Source organism: Elaeis guineensis, chromosome 8 (genome assembly GCF_000442705.2).
Source record: "Elaeis guineensis isolate ETL-2024a chromosome 8, EG11, whole genome shotgun sequence".
Classification (NCBI taxonomy): Eukaryota; Viridiplantae; Streptophyta; class Magnoliopsida; order Arecales; family Arecaceae; genus Elaeis; species Elaeis guineensis.
This window is the reverse complement of record NC_026000.2, coordinates 1,168,697-1,181,925: the sequence shown is the minus strand read 5'-3', so window position 1 is coordinate 1,181,925 and position 13,229 is coordinate 1,168,697. Positions and strand designations below refer to the sequence as shown.

At 46.6% G+C, this 13,229-nt stretch overlaps 2 protein-coding genes across 5 annotated transcripts; one reads left to right on the top strand and one right to left on the bottom strand.

Moving 5' to 3' along the window:
• Positions 1-5,057: 5,057 nt before the first annotated feature.
• LOC105050856 (beta-glucuronosyltransferase GlcAT14A) lies at positions 5,058-11,268 on the top strand. 4 transcript variants are annotated; one of them, XR_003801693.2, is made up of 5 exons: positions 5,064-6,676; positions 8,781-8,856; positions 8,952-9,067; positions 9,389-10,086; positions 10,694-11,268. XR_003801693.2 is itself a non-coding variant. In XM_073261591.1 (5 exons), the coding sequence occupies exons 2-5, from the start codon at positions 6,175-6,177 to the stop codon at positions 9,925-9,927; spliced, it is 1,233 nt and encodes a 410-aa protein (XP_073117692.1). In that variant the 5' UTR covers positions 5,064-5,793; positions 5,994-6,174; the 3' UTR covers positions 9,928-10,328. The 4 variants fall into 4 exon arrangements, 3 of the variants coding, with proteins under 3 accessions (XP_010929352.1, XP_073117692.1, XP_010929350.1); XM_073261591.1 differs by lacking the exon at positions 10,694-11,268 and having other exon boundaries at positions 5,064-5,793; positions 5,994-6,676; positions 9,389-10,328; XM_010931048.4 differs by lacking the exon at positions 10,694-11,268 and having other exon boundaries at positions 9,389-10,328.
• A 701-nt stretch (positions 11,269-11,969) lies between these two features.
• Positions 11,970-13,037, bottom strand: LOC105050857 (B-box zinc finger protein 32). Its single transcript, XM_010931051.4, has one exon. It carries the CDS (start codon positions 12,860-12,862, stop codon positions 12,191-12,193), a length of 672 nt encoding a protein of 223 aa, XP_010929353.1. The 5' UTR covers positions 12,863-13,037; the 3' UTR covers positions 11,970-12,190.
• Between the last annotated feature and the right edge of the window lie 192 nt (positions 13,038-13,229).

Genomic DNA, 13,229 nt, shown 5'->3' with positions numbered 1-13,229 from the left:
CAATGGAGTCCGAGACCGACGCATCGCAGGTATGACTCCTACACCCCTCTCCCCGCTCCTCGTGCGCAGATCCTGATAGAGATCGAAGGAGCGGAGAATCTACGACGGCCTCAGCCTCTGAAGGCAAAAGGCCCCGACCAACATGACTCGATCATCGATCGTCGAACCGACGGCCTCAACCTTTGAAGGCAAAAGGCCCCGACCAACACGGTCGATCGTCGATCGTCGAATCAACGGCTCGATCACCGATCACCGAATCGACGGCCTCAGCCTTTGAAGGCAAAAGGCCCCGACCAACATGACTCGATCATCAATCGCCGAACCGACGGCCTCGGCCTCTGAAGGCAAAAGGCCTCGACCAACACGGCTCGATCACCGATCGTCAAACCGACGGCCTCGACCTCTGAAGGCAAAAGGCCCCGACCAACACGGCCGATCGTCGATCGCCGAATCAACGGCTCGATCACCGATCGCCGAATCGACGGCCTCAGCCTTTGAAGGCAAAAGGCCCCGACCAACATGACTCGATCATCAATCGCCGAACCGACGGCCTCGGCCTCTGAAGGCAAAAGGCCTCGACCAACACGGCTCGATCACCGATCGTCAAACCGACGGCCTCGGCCTCTGAAGGCAAAAGGCCCCGACCAACACGGTCGATCGTCGATCGCCGAATCAATGGCTCGATCATCGATCGCTGAACCGACGGCCTCAGCCTTTGAAGGCGAAAGGCCCCGACCAACATGGCTCGATTGCCGATCGTCGAATCTACGACTCCGTCGTCGGTCTGATCGACGAATCGCCGAACCAATGGCTCAATCTACGTCTCGATCATCGAGGACATATCGGATTCTACAACGGAGATTGAAGGAGCGGAATATCTACGACGGCCCCCACCTCTGAAGGCAAAGGGCTTCGACTAATGCGGCTGGCTAACTTGCCGACTTAGCTTCGACTAAGAAAGGCAAAATGCCAAGACGACCGCAGTCGTATTCGCGACATACCGATCTGGTCACGATCGATCGAAGGATATTCGGCTTGCCACCGTTTATCATACATTCCGACGCATACGTCCGACCAAGGGCTGGACAATGGATATTCGACTTGCCATCGTTATCCTATCCGAATACGTCGGATGCTACTCGACTATCAGATTCTGCGGAATGATCGTGTCGACGAGCGACGTTCGGAGGTTGGCCGACCTCCGACCCGACGTGCATGCTCGACCCACAGTCGGGACGATCGATATTGGGTCGTTCGTTGATGTGATCGCCAGAGTCGAAGCAAGAAAAGACGGAAAATCACTCCTTTCGTCCGAAGCCGTCGCCCACGTGTTCACGCGAGCCAACACGACATCGGGCTCAGGAGGAGGGGGGCAACTGTTGGGATATACCGACCCCGACCGACTCCGACGGACGACTCCGACTGGCCGACTGGCCGACCGACCGACCGACCGACCGACCGACTGGCCGACCGATCGACTCCGACGGACGACTCCGACTGGCCGACCGACCGACCGACTGGCCGACCGACCGACTCCGACGGACGACTCCGACTGGCCGACCGACTGACCGACCGACCGACTCCGACAGACGACTCCGACGGACGACCCCGACGGCCGACCGACTGGCCGACCGACCGACTGGCCGACCGACCGACTCCGACGACCGACTCCGACGGACGACTCCGACTGGCCGACCGACCGACTCCGACGGACGACTCCGACTGGCCGACCGACCGACCGACCGACTGGCCGACCGACCGACTCCGACTGGCCGACCGACCGACCGACTGGCCGACCGACCGACTGGCCGACCGACCGACCGACCGACCGACTGGCCGACCGACCGACCGACTGACCGACCGACCGACTCCGACTGGCCGACCGACCGACTGGCCGACCGACCGATCGACTGGCCGACCGACCGACTCCAACGGATGACTCCGACTGGCCGACCGACCGACCGACCGACCGACTGGCCGACCGACCAGGAAGTCTGATGGCCGACTCACTCGCCGACCAATGGAGGGCCCCGACGCCACTCAGCTGGCCACCGATCTAGGGTCGGTCGACTCCTCCGATCGCCGTACAGCCGCCAGAGCTTGTCAGTCCTGACAGCCGCATGCGGTACGGCCATCTAGGGACATTTCTCGTCGAGGACATTGTCAACCCTAGCGATTTGACAGCCCCACGGCGACATGACACTTTCACGGCGACTCTGACAGTCTACAGTGAGTTGACAATTCCTCACTTGTCTGCGCCATTAATGACGGTGCCATACCATGCTCCACTATATAAATCGGGGAAGGCAACAGTGCAAGGGATCCGCTCCCCCACTTCTCGACTCCAAAACCACAGGCTCGCTCCTCTCTCCCTCTCTTCCTCGATCGAGCTCTCTGTCTTCATTTCACTGTTGTCCAGTCTCCTCTCTGACTTGACCGTCGGAGGGTCCCCGCCGGAGCCACCTCCGATCAGTGTGGACTTCCTTTTTTGCAGGCGCTCGTTTTCCGGCGATCAGGCGACGAGGGGATTGGCCGCAACAAGTGGAATGTGTATTGTTTCCCAGAAAGAGTTTCATTTCTTGAGTGCCGAAAAATTTGAGGCAACCAACTGCAATAAAGCAGTAAAGGAAGTAGGCAAGATTTGAAAATGGAAGTTGTTTCCTATGCTGATCTTGCAAAATGGCCGTTCTACTCTTCTGCTTTAAATAGTATCGTGAGAGAGACCCCATGGTAACTCCCATGAAGGTCAAAGTCCTGATGGCAGAAGCATCATGCAATGTTTGTTACTCAATTAGAAAGCTAAAATTTTTCTTCTTATATCGGCTCTACCAAGAAGGCGCTTCAAAATTCTCTCTTGCAGCACACCGCAACCAGACTCCAATCATTTTTCAATGCTAGGCTAGATGCCTTCTAGATTAGAAGTTGTTGGGGGATACCCACCGGAGGGCCCGACCGGCTGGCGGCCCGACCGACCGACCGACTATCGGAGGGCCCGACCGGCTGGCGGCCCGACCGACCGACCGACTATCGAAGGGCCCGACCGGCTGGCGGCCCGACCGACCGACTATCGGAGGGCCCGACCGACTGGCAGCCCGACCGACTAACCAACGGCCCGACGGACGACTCTGACTGGCCGATCGTAAGTCGGGCGACGGCCCGACGGACGCCATCAGCGGCTAACTGCGGCCATTCCACGGTCCGTTCCCGACCGACTAAACCCAGAGGTCCGGTAGCCGACCCACATGAAGCTCGCCGACCGACGGAGAAGTCCGACGCCACTCTGCTGGCCACCGACCCTGGGTCGGCCGACTCCACCAACCGCCGTACGGCCGCCAGACGTTGTCAGCTCTGACACGGACATGCGGCACAGTTACCTAGGGGCATTGTCCCGCCGAGAGCCGGGTCAACCCTGGTGATTAGACGGCTACACGGCGACATGACATTTTCACGGCGGCTCTGACAGCCTACAGTGAGTTGACAGTTCCTCACTTGTCCGCGCCATTAATGATGGCGCCATACCGTGCTCTACTATATATACCGGGGAAGGCAACAATGCAAGGGGTCGATCCGCCCGTCTCTTCCACATACGCAGGCTCGCTCCTCTCTCTCTCCCTCTCCTTCTCAGAGCTCTCTGTCTGCACTTCACTGTTGCCCAGTCACCTCTCTGACTTGACCGTCGGAGGGTCCCCGCCGGAGCCGCCTCCGGTCAGTGCGGACTTCTTTTTGCAGGTGCATGCTTCCCGGCGATCGGGCGACGAGGCGATTGGCCGCAACAGAAGTGATCATTAGTTGGACTAAATCCACTGCTCAACTGGTGAACCAATCCAATCGCCAAACAGCACGCGCAAAACCAAACAAAATAGATAAGCGTGTTGTGTACATACGCTTGTGCATTCTGCTACATGGTTGGATTGATTCATTAGTTTAGCGGTGACCTAATCTAATCAATAATTTGTATTAGACTAGCACGATCAAGAACCTGTAATATATCCAACCCACGGCCCATATTGAAATCCATCTGTATTAAATCCATTGTAAAGATTATTTTAAGTGCTTTAAAAATCTAATGATAGCGACATCAATAGACATGATCAATCCATCTGCTTCAGCATTCTGTCTTTATCTCTTTAAACTTTTTTACTTGCAAGGAAAGCATTGCAAAAGTAGAACGGCCAGCCCTTTCACATGATAAATGAAAGTTAGATATATGGACTTGGAATCTGGTTAATTATAACATAGATTGGTCTCCCTTCTTTTCTCTCTCAAAAAAAAAATATTAAAAATTTAAAAAGTTAGCAGGTCTTCCAAATAAGCTCTCCTTGTATAACTCTTTCTCAGTTCACCAAACTTGGCGTCCAGCGCCACACCATGATGGCCCCATCTCCATCATATTCAACAAAAACTTGATCCAACGTATAGCTTGGTTTTGTTTGAAACTAAATATTCTTGGCTGAGCAAGGTCTTGGCCTTGGAAGCATCAGTTTAAAAGTCAAACTGGATCCAAATTGGACGTTTGACTGTTTGAACAATCCAAATAAGCCGTATTTTGACCTATCTTTTAATTTAAATCCAGCTTGAACCAATTCAAATGAGATCCAAATTTACCCGAGTCTCGACCTCGATCATGTTCATATCAAATTCTCTATGATGTCAAATCCAGTTTAACCTGGGTCTGACCAAAATTTCAAACTGGGGCGGATCAAACTAGGGTCGAATAACACTAAAACTGGATTGGGAATGAATTTGCTGCTACACTTAATCCTTTCGTGTCGTGTCCCAAATGCTTAATATGGAACGTTTATTAGCAGTGCTCATCCTAGCCAAATCTACCAGAAGGGGAGAGATCTCTCCATCGCTTAGAGCCGCGTTTATCCTGGGCAATCCCATCAAAGAAAGGGACGTTGCATGCGTTGATTGATGGGCGAGTGTCCTCGACCAGCGAACCACCTCCAGGCAAACGCCAACAACCCTCTCTCTCTCTCCTCCCCGCCCCTTCTCCCTCTTATCTGATTGCCAAGCAACCTCCTCTCAACTACATAACACGCAATAATACATCACACCGCCTCTCCATGCCAACTAGCGGTCCCCCTCACGGCCTCCCTTCGCGCTGTATAGTTGGGACCCACAACTCCGCGATGAGCGCGGCCTGCGAGCAATGGCACGGTCAAGGACGGCGACAAAAAACATCCTCCTTTTTCTCCGCCGTCCGTCCGTACAGTTCCTCCTATTCCCCCTTTCCCCGATGATCCCAAATTTCTCCACCCTTTTCGTCTGCTCGGAATTCTTTCTCTTGTTATTTTACTAATTTTTTATAATTTTCTCTCCTCCAATTCTGCTTATTCTCCCCCCACCACGACCCCTCCTTAGATTCCCTTGTACCTGTCTCACCTTTGATCCCTTCCTTTCTTTCTTTGATGTGAGATCCCTTCCTTCTTTCCTTCGTTCTCGCTTTATTTTATAAGCGGTGGAAGGGAAGTTTTCCCGCGACCGTTCGCCCCTTTTCGTTGGATTCGTTGGTGGGCGGTTTGAAAACCATGCTTACCGACTCCGGTTCCAGTATTGCCCACTTGCGTCTTTGAACAAGATTCTTTCTTTCCTCCGATTTCTCCTCCGCTGACGTGGTGTCTGAAAAATCCGATCTTTGGCGCCGCCTACTCAGTGCGTTTCGAGAGGGGTGTCGAAAGTTGCTCATCCTATCTTCTCGGCTCGCTTGTGTGCTTTGTTAATTAAAGGGATGTCTGCAGTTGCTTTCTTCTTGGTTGCGTTTAGTTCGCGAGCTGTTGGGTGCTAAAGGTGAGAGCTTTATGAATTTTTCAAGCCTTTCTATGCCCGTTTATTGAATTTGTGGTGTTAGTATGGAATGGTTTGAGGTAGAACGGCAGCTTCTCGCAATCTCATTATAAAAAGGCTGATTAATTTTGGGATTGAATTGAGGTGAGGTTTCTTAAGATCTGATTTTTGTGTTTGCTGTAATTGTGGTTTTCGGGGAATAGTTTTGGCGATCTTCAATTGGAATTTAGAGTGTTGAAGTGGTGTTTGATTTGGATCAAAAGCTTCCAATTAATCATACTCCATCCAACAGCAAGTTTGGTGACTAGTCTTGTGAGTATTGAATGTTTGAGCAAGTATCTACTATTGCACAATTCGAAGCGAACCTTCGATCAAGGTGAAGTAATGAGGCAACTTAGATTTTCTACATGGATCGGGATCGCAGCATTTATCATCGGTGCACTGATTCTGGGAGTTCTTTCTCATTCTTTTCTCCATGGAGGAATTCCGGCCGCAGATCCAGGGTTCAGAGCTGTGGCCCTGTCGAGGGGTCCTGGTGATCCTCCAGTTTTTGCTTATTGGATATCAGGAACCGGCGGTGAAGGTGAGAAGATTTTGAGGCTCTTGAAGGCAGTTTATCACCCGAGGAACCGCTACCTTTTGCACCTCGATGCCGATTCCACAGCTTCTGAGAGGAGAAGACTGGCGCTCTCCGTTCAGTCTGATAAAATTTTCAAAGCTTTTGCAAATGTTTATGTCGTGGGAAAATCTTATGCGGTTGATCGGACGGGTTCATCGGTACTTGCTGCTACACTCAATGGAGCTGCAGTTCTGCTTAAGATCAACTCAGACTGGGATTGGTTCATCAACTTGAGTTCTTCGGATTATCCAGTTGTAACTCAAGATGGTAAGCTCTTTTTCTTGCTTCCAACAAGTTAACCCACCCTGTCTTGCCTTAGATTGGTTTCAGACACTTTTGCCAGTTTCAGCGATCCATATATCAATTTGTGCTTCTTAGAAAATCCGATAATACAGGTACCCTGAGTTCTTTTGGTTGGGGATAACATGGCATGGGAAAATAAATTCCATGTCAAATTACCATATTTGGTACCAAAAGAGGATGAGAGGACCACTAGGGTGTGGTATTTTTTTTTTCCTATGCCAGATTATTGAGTGGAGGTAATCTAAAATTGTCATTGCTTGATGAAAATGCCCCCACTGTTTTCCTTGAAATCCACAAATGCACCGTTTTAATATTGTCCCACAATAGTCTCAACTCAAAGTATCACATTAGTTGACCATTTTTGGTGACGTTCTCTTGTTAGACAGACCAAGCACTCCTAGTTTATAATAGAAACTATAATACAATGGTAGCTCAATATACAATTATGCCAAATCTCCAAATTAATCAATTAATGGTGTGGTTATATTTAAATATATTTACTTAATAAGAAATAAAAAATATCAAAATTTATTTATAATAAGAATTATATTTTCTAATATGTGTCTGATTAATTTAAAAATAGTTATTAACTTATCTAAATACATTACAATATTTGAAATGGCTCATGTTTATAGCCTTCATGTAAGTGGACTAGAAATGGCAACAAATAGATTGAACAAAAAAAAACTGGTATTACTTGAAGTATTTATTCGGGGCAATATTCTAATAGAAGATAACCTCCAACCAAAGAGGGTAGTTCTTTTCGGTGCCTTTTTTGGGAGAAAGTTTTCCACTAACTAAACATAGTAAATTTTTTTTTTCCTGCAATCATTTTTTCAAATAAATAATTTTCTTGAATCGTCGGATTATCTCATAGTTTGACATATCCCAACCCAAAGAACCCTAAGTATTAGCAATTCAGGATTACAACAATCTATCTTCTGATCTGATTCTACATGATCTGCGTAAAGAACATGATGACCAAGTCGTATTGATATGTTGCTTTTTGAAACTAAAGCATAATCATGAGAATACATTGGGCTTATTTGGCTATGTTTTCTTAGTAGCAATGGATATTATTCATATCGATCAATAAATCAGTCCAACTCTCATTCTAGACCATTTTGAGTCTATAACTTTGTGCCTCTTTAGCCCTTATTCCTGTGCCAATGTTCATATGATATGGTATCCTTATAAGCAACAATAATTCTGTCTACTTCTTCATGCTGCTTATGCTTTCTGATTTCTGAATTCTGAACACATGATGATTGTGATAATGCAAAGCTGAAGGTTTTTGCTTTTGTTTTTAATTATTTCTTGGTTTCTGAAAATTAATGAGGATAAACACTACGGGGCTAGACCTTCTCCTCATCATCAAAAAACAGATTTAGCTCTTGATTAAATTGACGGCTGAGTCTGGAGTCAAAAATGGGGGAAAAAAATTGAAAATCTATAATACTTCTAAGTTCGTTACTACTTGAGTAAAGTCCTTGCTTGCTGCTCGGTGGAATTCTTGCTCAGCAAGAATCCAAAGATCTTATGTGTTCATTGCCAACATTCACCTTGATACTGTTTCAAGTCTTTCTTGCAAGTCTGATGTGTTCTCCCATCAACACTTCGTTTCCATTTAGTCAATTGGATTCATTCCACATTGACATACATGGAGAACTTCCATCAAGTTCTTTTTGGTTACCGGCAGTAAATGAGAATTTGTTTTTCTTAAGGAGAGGAAGTACAGCCCTAATCTAGCAGAATGGAGGGAAAGGACCTCAATTATTTTGGGATTAAGGCTTAGTTGAGTTGAATTGAGTTGGAGCTGAACATAAAAGGCTCAATATCTGTTGCCACATATTTTTCAATTCATAACAGTGATCTTATCAGCCTTAATCATGTGAAATGCCAAGTAGTCTTTCTTTTGATTTGGAAGTTTTTGCCAACTGTGGAGCATTAGTAACTCATGCATTTGAGAGTTTTTTTTTTTTTTTTCAAAATGCCTATTCTCATCGATGCTTCCTGCCCCTCCATTTATCCTACTAACAAATGTTGAAAAAAAATTTCTTGCATACAGATCTTCTTCATGCTTTCACTTCTTTACCAAGAGATCTGAACTTCATTGATCACACAAGTGACCTTGGATGGAAAGAGTAAGCTCATTAGGAAATCATATTTTAGTATTTATGATCTTTTTTTATATCTTTTAAAATGTTTTGTCAAGCTGAGTTGAGTTATTGTTCTACAGGTATGCAAGATTTGATAAAATTATTGTAGACCCAAGTCTTCATATGGACAAAAATACTGAATCCTTCTTTGCTTCAGAGACACGAACAACACCTGATGCTTTTAAATTATTCACAGGTCTGTCTTCCGTAGTGAGGAATTCTTTTTGCGTTCTGTTTTCCATTTGGCTGTTCACAAGCCTTTGCTTTGATTTTGTTCAATAAGACATTCATTTGAAAAACCAGGATATCTGACAAATTAAGCTGAAAACTACCATAGGTTCCCTGTATATTGAAATCCTCCATGTATTTTAAATGCAAATCAAAGTTACCGACACATGGTGCTGCAAATTTGCCTGAGGTTTATCAGCAACATCCATGGAAATCAAATTAGAACAAAAAAGCATTTGCCTCTTGTTGTCAAGACTTCTGAAATTTTTCAATTTTTACATGGGAACAGGTTCACCATGGTTGATTCTTAGCAGATCCTTCGTGGAGCACTGTGTGCATAGCTGGGATAACCTCCCTAGGAAACTTCTTATGTATTTTGCCAATGTGGCCTACTCAATGGAATCCTACTTCCAGACGGTGATCTGCAACAGCCCTGAGTTCCAAAACACCACTGTCAACAGTGATCTGAGGTACTTCATTTGGGATGATCCACCAGGACTGGACCCTCTATTTCTCAATCAATCACATTACAAGGAGATGATAAAAAGTGGAGCAGCCTTTGCGAGGCGGTTCATGGAAGATGACAGAGTGCTCAAACAGATAGATAAAAAGATACTAAGGCGTTCGTCAAATGGAGTGGGCGTCGGAAAGTGGTGCTCAGGCCAGCTCAGCAGTCCGAAAAAGAAGGATTTGGAGGAGGATCCCTCCTTAACCTGGGGTGATATCAATGTCGTCATGCCTGGACCATCAGGGAAGCGGCTCAGAAGTTTGGTGTCGGAGCTCATTTCAGATGAGAGGTTGCATTCAAACCGGTGCAAGTTTACATGATGTAATCTGGCCATGGATTGTGATTGCCTTCAAAATTAAGCCATTTGGCAAATGACTCTGCCAGCATTCATTTAATCAGTTGGTCAGAAGGTGCTGTTGAACCAAAGGCCATCGACTCATCAGCACTTATGATGCAGTTGCCAGACAATCAGCCAGAGGGTGAGATTTTTGGGTGGTTTTATTTTACTTTGGTGGATTTCTGAGCATCATTTGCATAGGTAGGATAAGTAACACTATAGAGGCCTTCCAATCGGGAGGAAGTAGGAGTAGGTTCATTAGCTGATAAAAGGGTGTGTAAAAAAAAAATCAATATTACATTGTTGCCATCTATCGAGATTCTCATTTCTGTTGTACCATATCATACATTTACATGAAGTATAAAGCATCATGAATTTTTGAGATGATCAAATATCCTTGGAGATTATTTTTTTTTGGTTCTTCAAAGAGACTGCACATTTGTTGTTAGATTTATGGTCATGGAGTGTACTTTTTAAAGATGTAATTGTGCATTACGATTGGTTTTTACAATCCCTTTGAGAACACCACCTTGTTGATACTAATCTCGATGTGCATTAACAGTTATCAAATCATGAATTTCCTTACTGAATTATTTAGTGGAAAGTATGCAGCCCACGTTTAAAGGGGTGGAAAAAGTTATTGTCGACCAAAACTATTTGCTTACACCGTCTTCTTACCAGATATTCCGGTGCATTTCTCTGTATAAGATAAGCCTAAGCCTCATTACAGTAATTCTTTCATCATGCAGGGTGATCCACCCTTCTCTGAGTCAGTCAGATTACGAATTCTCCATTCTTAAATGAAGGCAGTTGGACCGCCGAGCTAACGGCTACAAATACAATTGCGGCTCCCGTATTTCTTAGAGAACGGCTACATTCTTTTTCTCGAATTAGTAATTCGGAAAGCATGCGTGGCAGACAAAAACGTTTTGAAGAGGTAGAAGAAGAAGAAGAGGGAAGCTTTGCCTGCGCAAGTCTGTGGGTGGGATTCGGGTCGTACAAACAAATGAGTTGGACTGGGTTGGGCTTTTCAATCTAGCATCTCAGTAGGGGCTCGCTCTACTTGAACGGCTGGGCCTGGGAAGTACAAGCACCAAGAATCCCTCCACCGCCTGAAGCAAATGCGGAAGTGTGACGAAGGCCCGCTACGGGTTGCTCTCTGTGTGTCCCCCCCTCGTCATCTAATGCATCCAAGCTGGAAATGCATGATATCACCTATTTCTCCTTGTCTAATTTTCAACTGCACAGATGCAATCTGGCAAATGGGATTGTAGCCTAGATTGTCAGGAAGCAAACGACATTTCCCAGAGTTCGACATGGATAATTCTTCTCTTGTTTCTATATATCAAAATTATTGTTATGTTCTTTTTTAAACAATGCGACACGCGAAATCGAAACGTACATGAAGAACTATATAGATACGATTTGAAACATGTTTTTAGCCTTTCTTTGTTTCACTTGCATGCACATGCCGAAGGCCTGATGTTTTAAGAAAATGCCAAAGTTTTGGACAAGCAACAACAGCCAGTATTCTCCCCCACCCGGAGGTTGGTCTTCCGTATCAACCGTGCTTCTAAGGTACTGTGTTTCTAGCAGTGCGTATTGTATGAATATAAAGAATATGACGAGGATTGAGGATAGAGCTAATCAGTGAAGTTAGTCAGAGAAACGCTTGATCTAGTTTTCGTGAGTTATATTTACGGTTGAGAACTTTCTGAATTGATCGAGTCCATATATTTTTAATAAAATATTTAGCGTAAAAGTAGTACCATTATTTTAAAAGTAAATAAAATGAACGCAGCCTACAGAATATTATCCCGGATGATTGCTGCTTTGGTGAGACGGGAAATGGCATAAAAGCTTCTGAAAACTGACCCAGGAATATGAACAAGATTCTCAAGCTTGCACGATAGTCTAGAGAGACGATTCCTTCAATGGATTTATTTACCGATTCTTTCATAATTCATCCCCACCAATTAAATTCCCGACTAAAGTGTTATTAGAATGAAAAAAAAAAAAACAAAATACAAAAAACAAAAAGCTATCATTAACAAGCAAATATCATCTCTAATACATGTTAGTCTTCAGATTTTTTTTTTTAATACATCTTAACAACCGAAAAAACAGACAAAGGAAAAGCCATATATACAACACTACAAAGATATCTCCTAGAATACTTTTTTTTGAAGAAAAAAAACTCACGCATGCCAGAAGAAAATCCCTGACTCAAAAGAGTTTTCTCTTATTCACCAGCACTCGGCCCATCCCTCCTGCTCCTCCCCGACTCGGGCTCGCCTCGCGGCACGAGCGAGCCTCGACTCAGCGACCACGATAAGCTTCGCGGGCACACCAGCACACGCTTCCAATGCCCTCAGCCTCGCCCCTTCGCACGTGCGACCTCCGTTGCCGCACCGCTTCACGGCGAACCAGAGAGCGGCCGCCAGGCTAACCCGGAGGGTCGTAACCGCCATTTTACCCGAGCACGCGCACAGCACGCGCGTCGCAACCGCCGCGCACCGCCTCGCGCCTTGGTCCCCCAGCCCCATCCTTCGGCTCCAATTTATAAGAACGCCTTCCACAGCCGCCGCTCCTCTCCGGGCTGATTCCGAGACCGCCGAGTCGGCGGTGGAGACGCAAGAGGAGTCCGACGATGAGGCGGCGTCGGAGAAGGAGGGACCGGTTGCGCGACTGCAGGAGCGGCAGAGGGAGCGGATCGGGGGGGATCCGGCACCGAAGAGGACGCGGGCGTCGTCGAGAGCGTGGCATTCGGCGCAGGCGATCCGGCGGAGGTGGCGGGCGACGAGGAAGTTAGCGCCGTGGACGCCAGCGTCGCAGGGCCAGCAGAGGAACGCCGCGTCCGCCTCGCAGTAGACGGCGGCGCCGCCCTTGCACAGCTCGCAGGCCCGTCGCCCCTTCATCCCCACCGCCCGAACAAGCCCTAACCTTAAGCCCTAATTCTAAATCTAAATTTAACCAGTGTGAGAGAGAGAGAGATATACGGGGCGGGGGAAACGGGATCGCAGGGAAACGAATAGAGCTAGTTTTGGGAAGAGATCCCGAAGAGGAGGGAGGAGGGTTTGGAAGGAAGAGGACCACTTCCGTGGACTTAAATATATGTTGTTAGCTCGGATGTTTATTTTAGATTTAAATATTTGTTATTTTTATATTATAATATTAATCTATTAGATGGATGGATGAGGTGGGAATGGCAACTATACCTTGCTTTCACTACTACCAAAAAAATAAAAAAAAAAAATACCTTGCTTTTTTCCACCGGATAGTGCC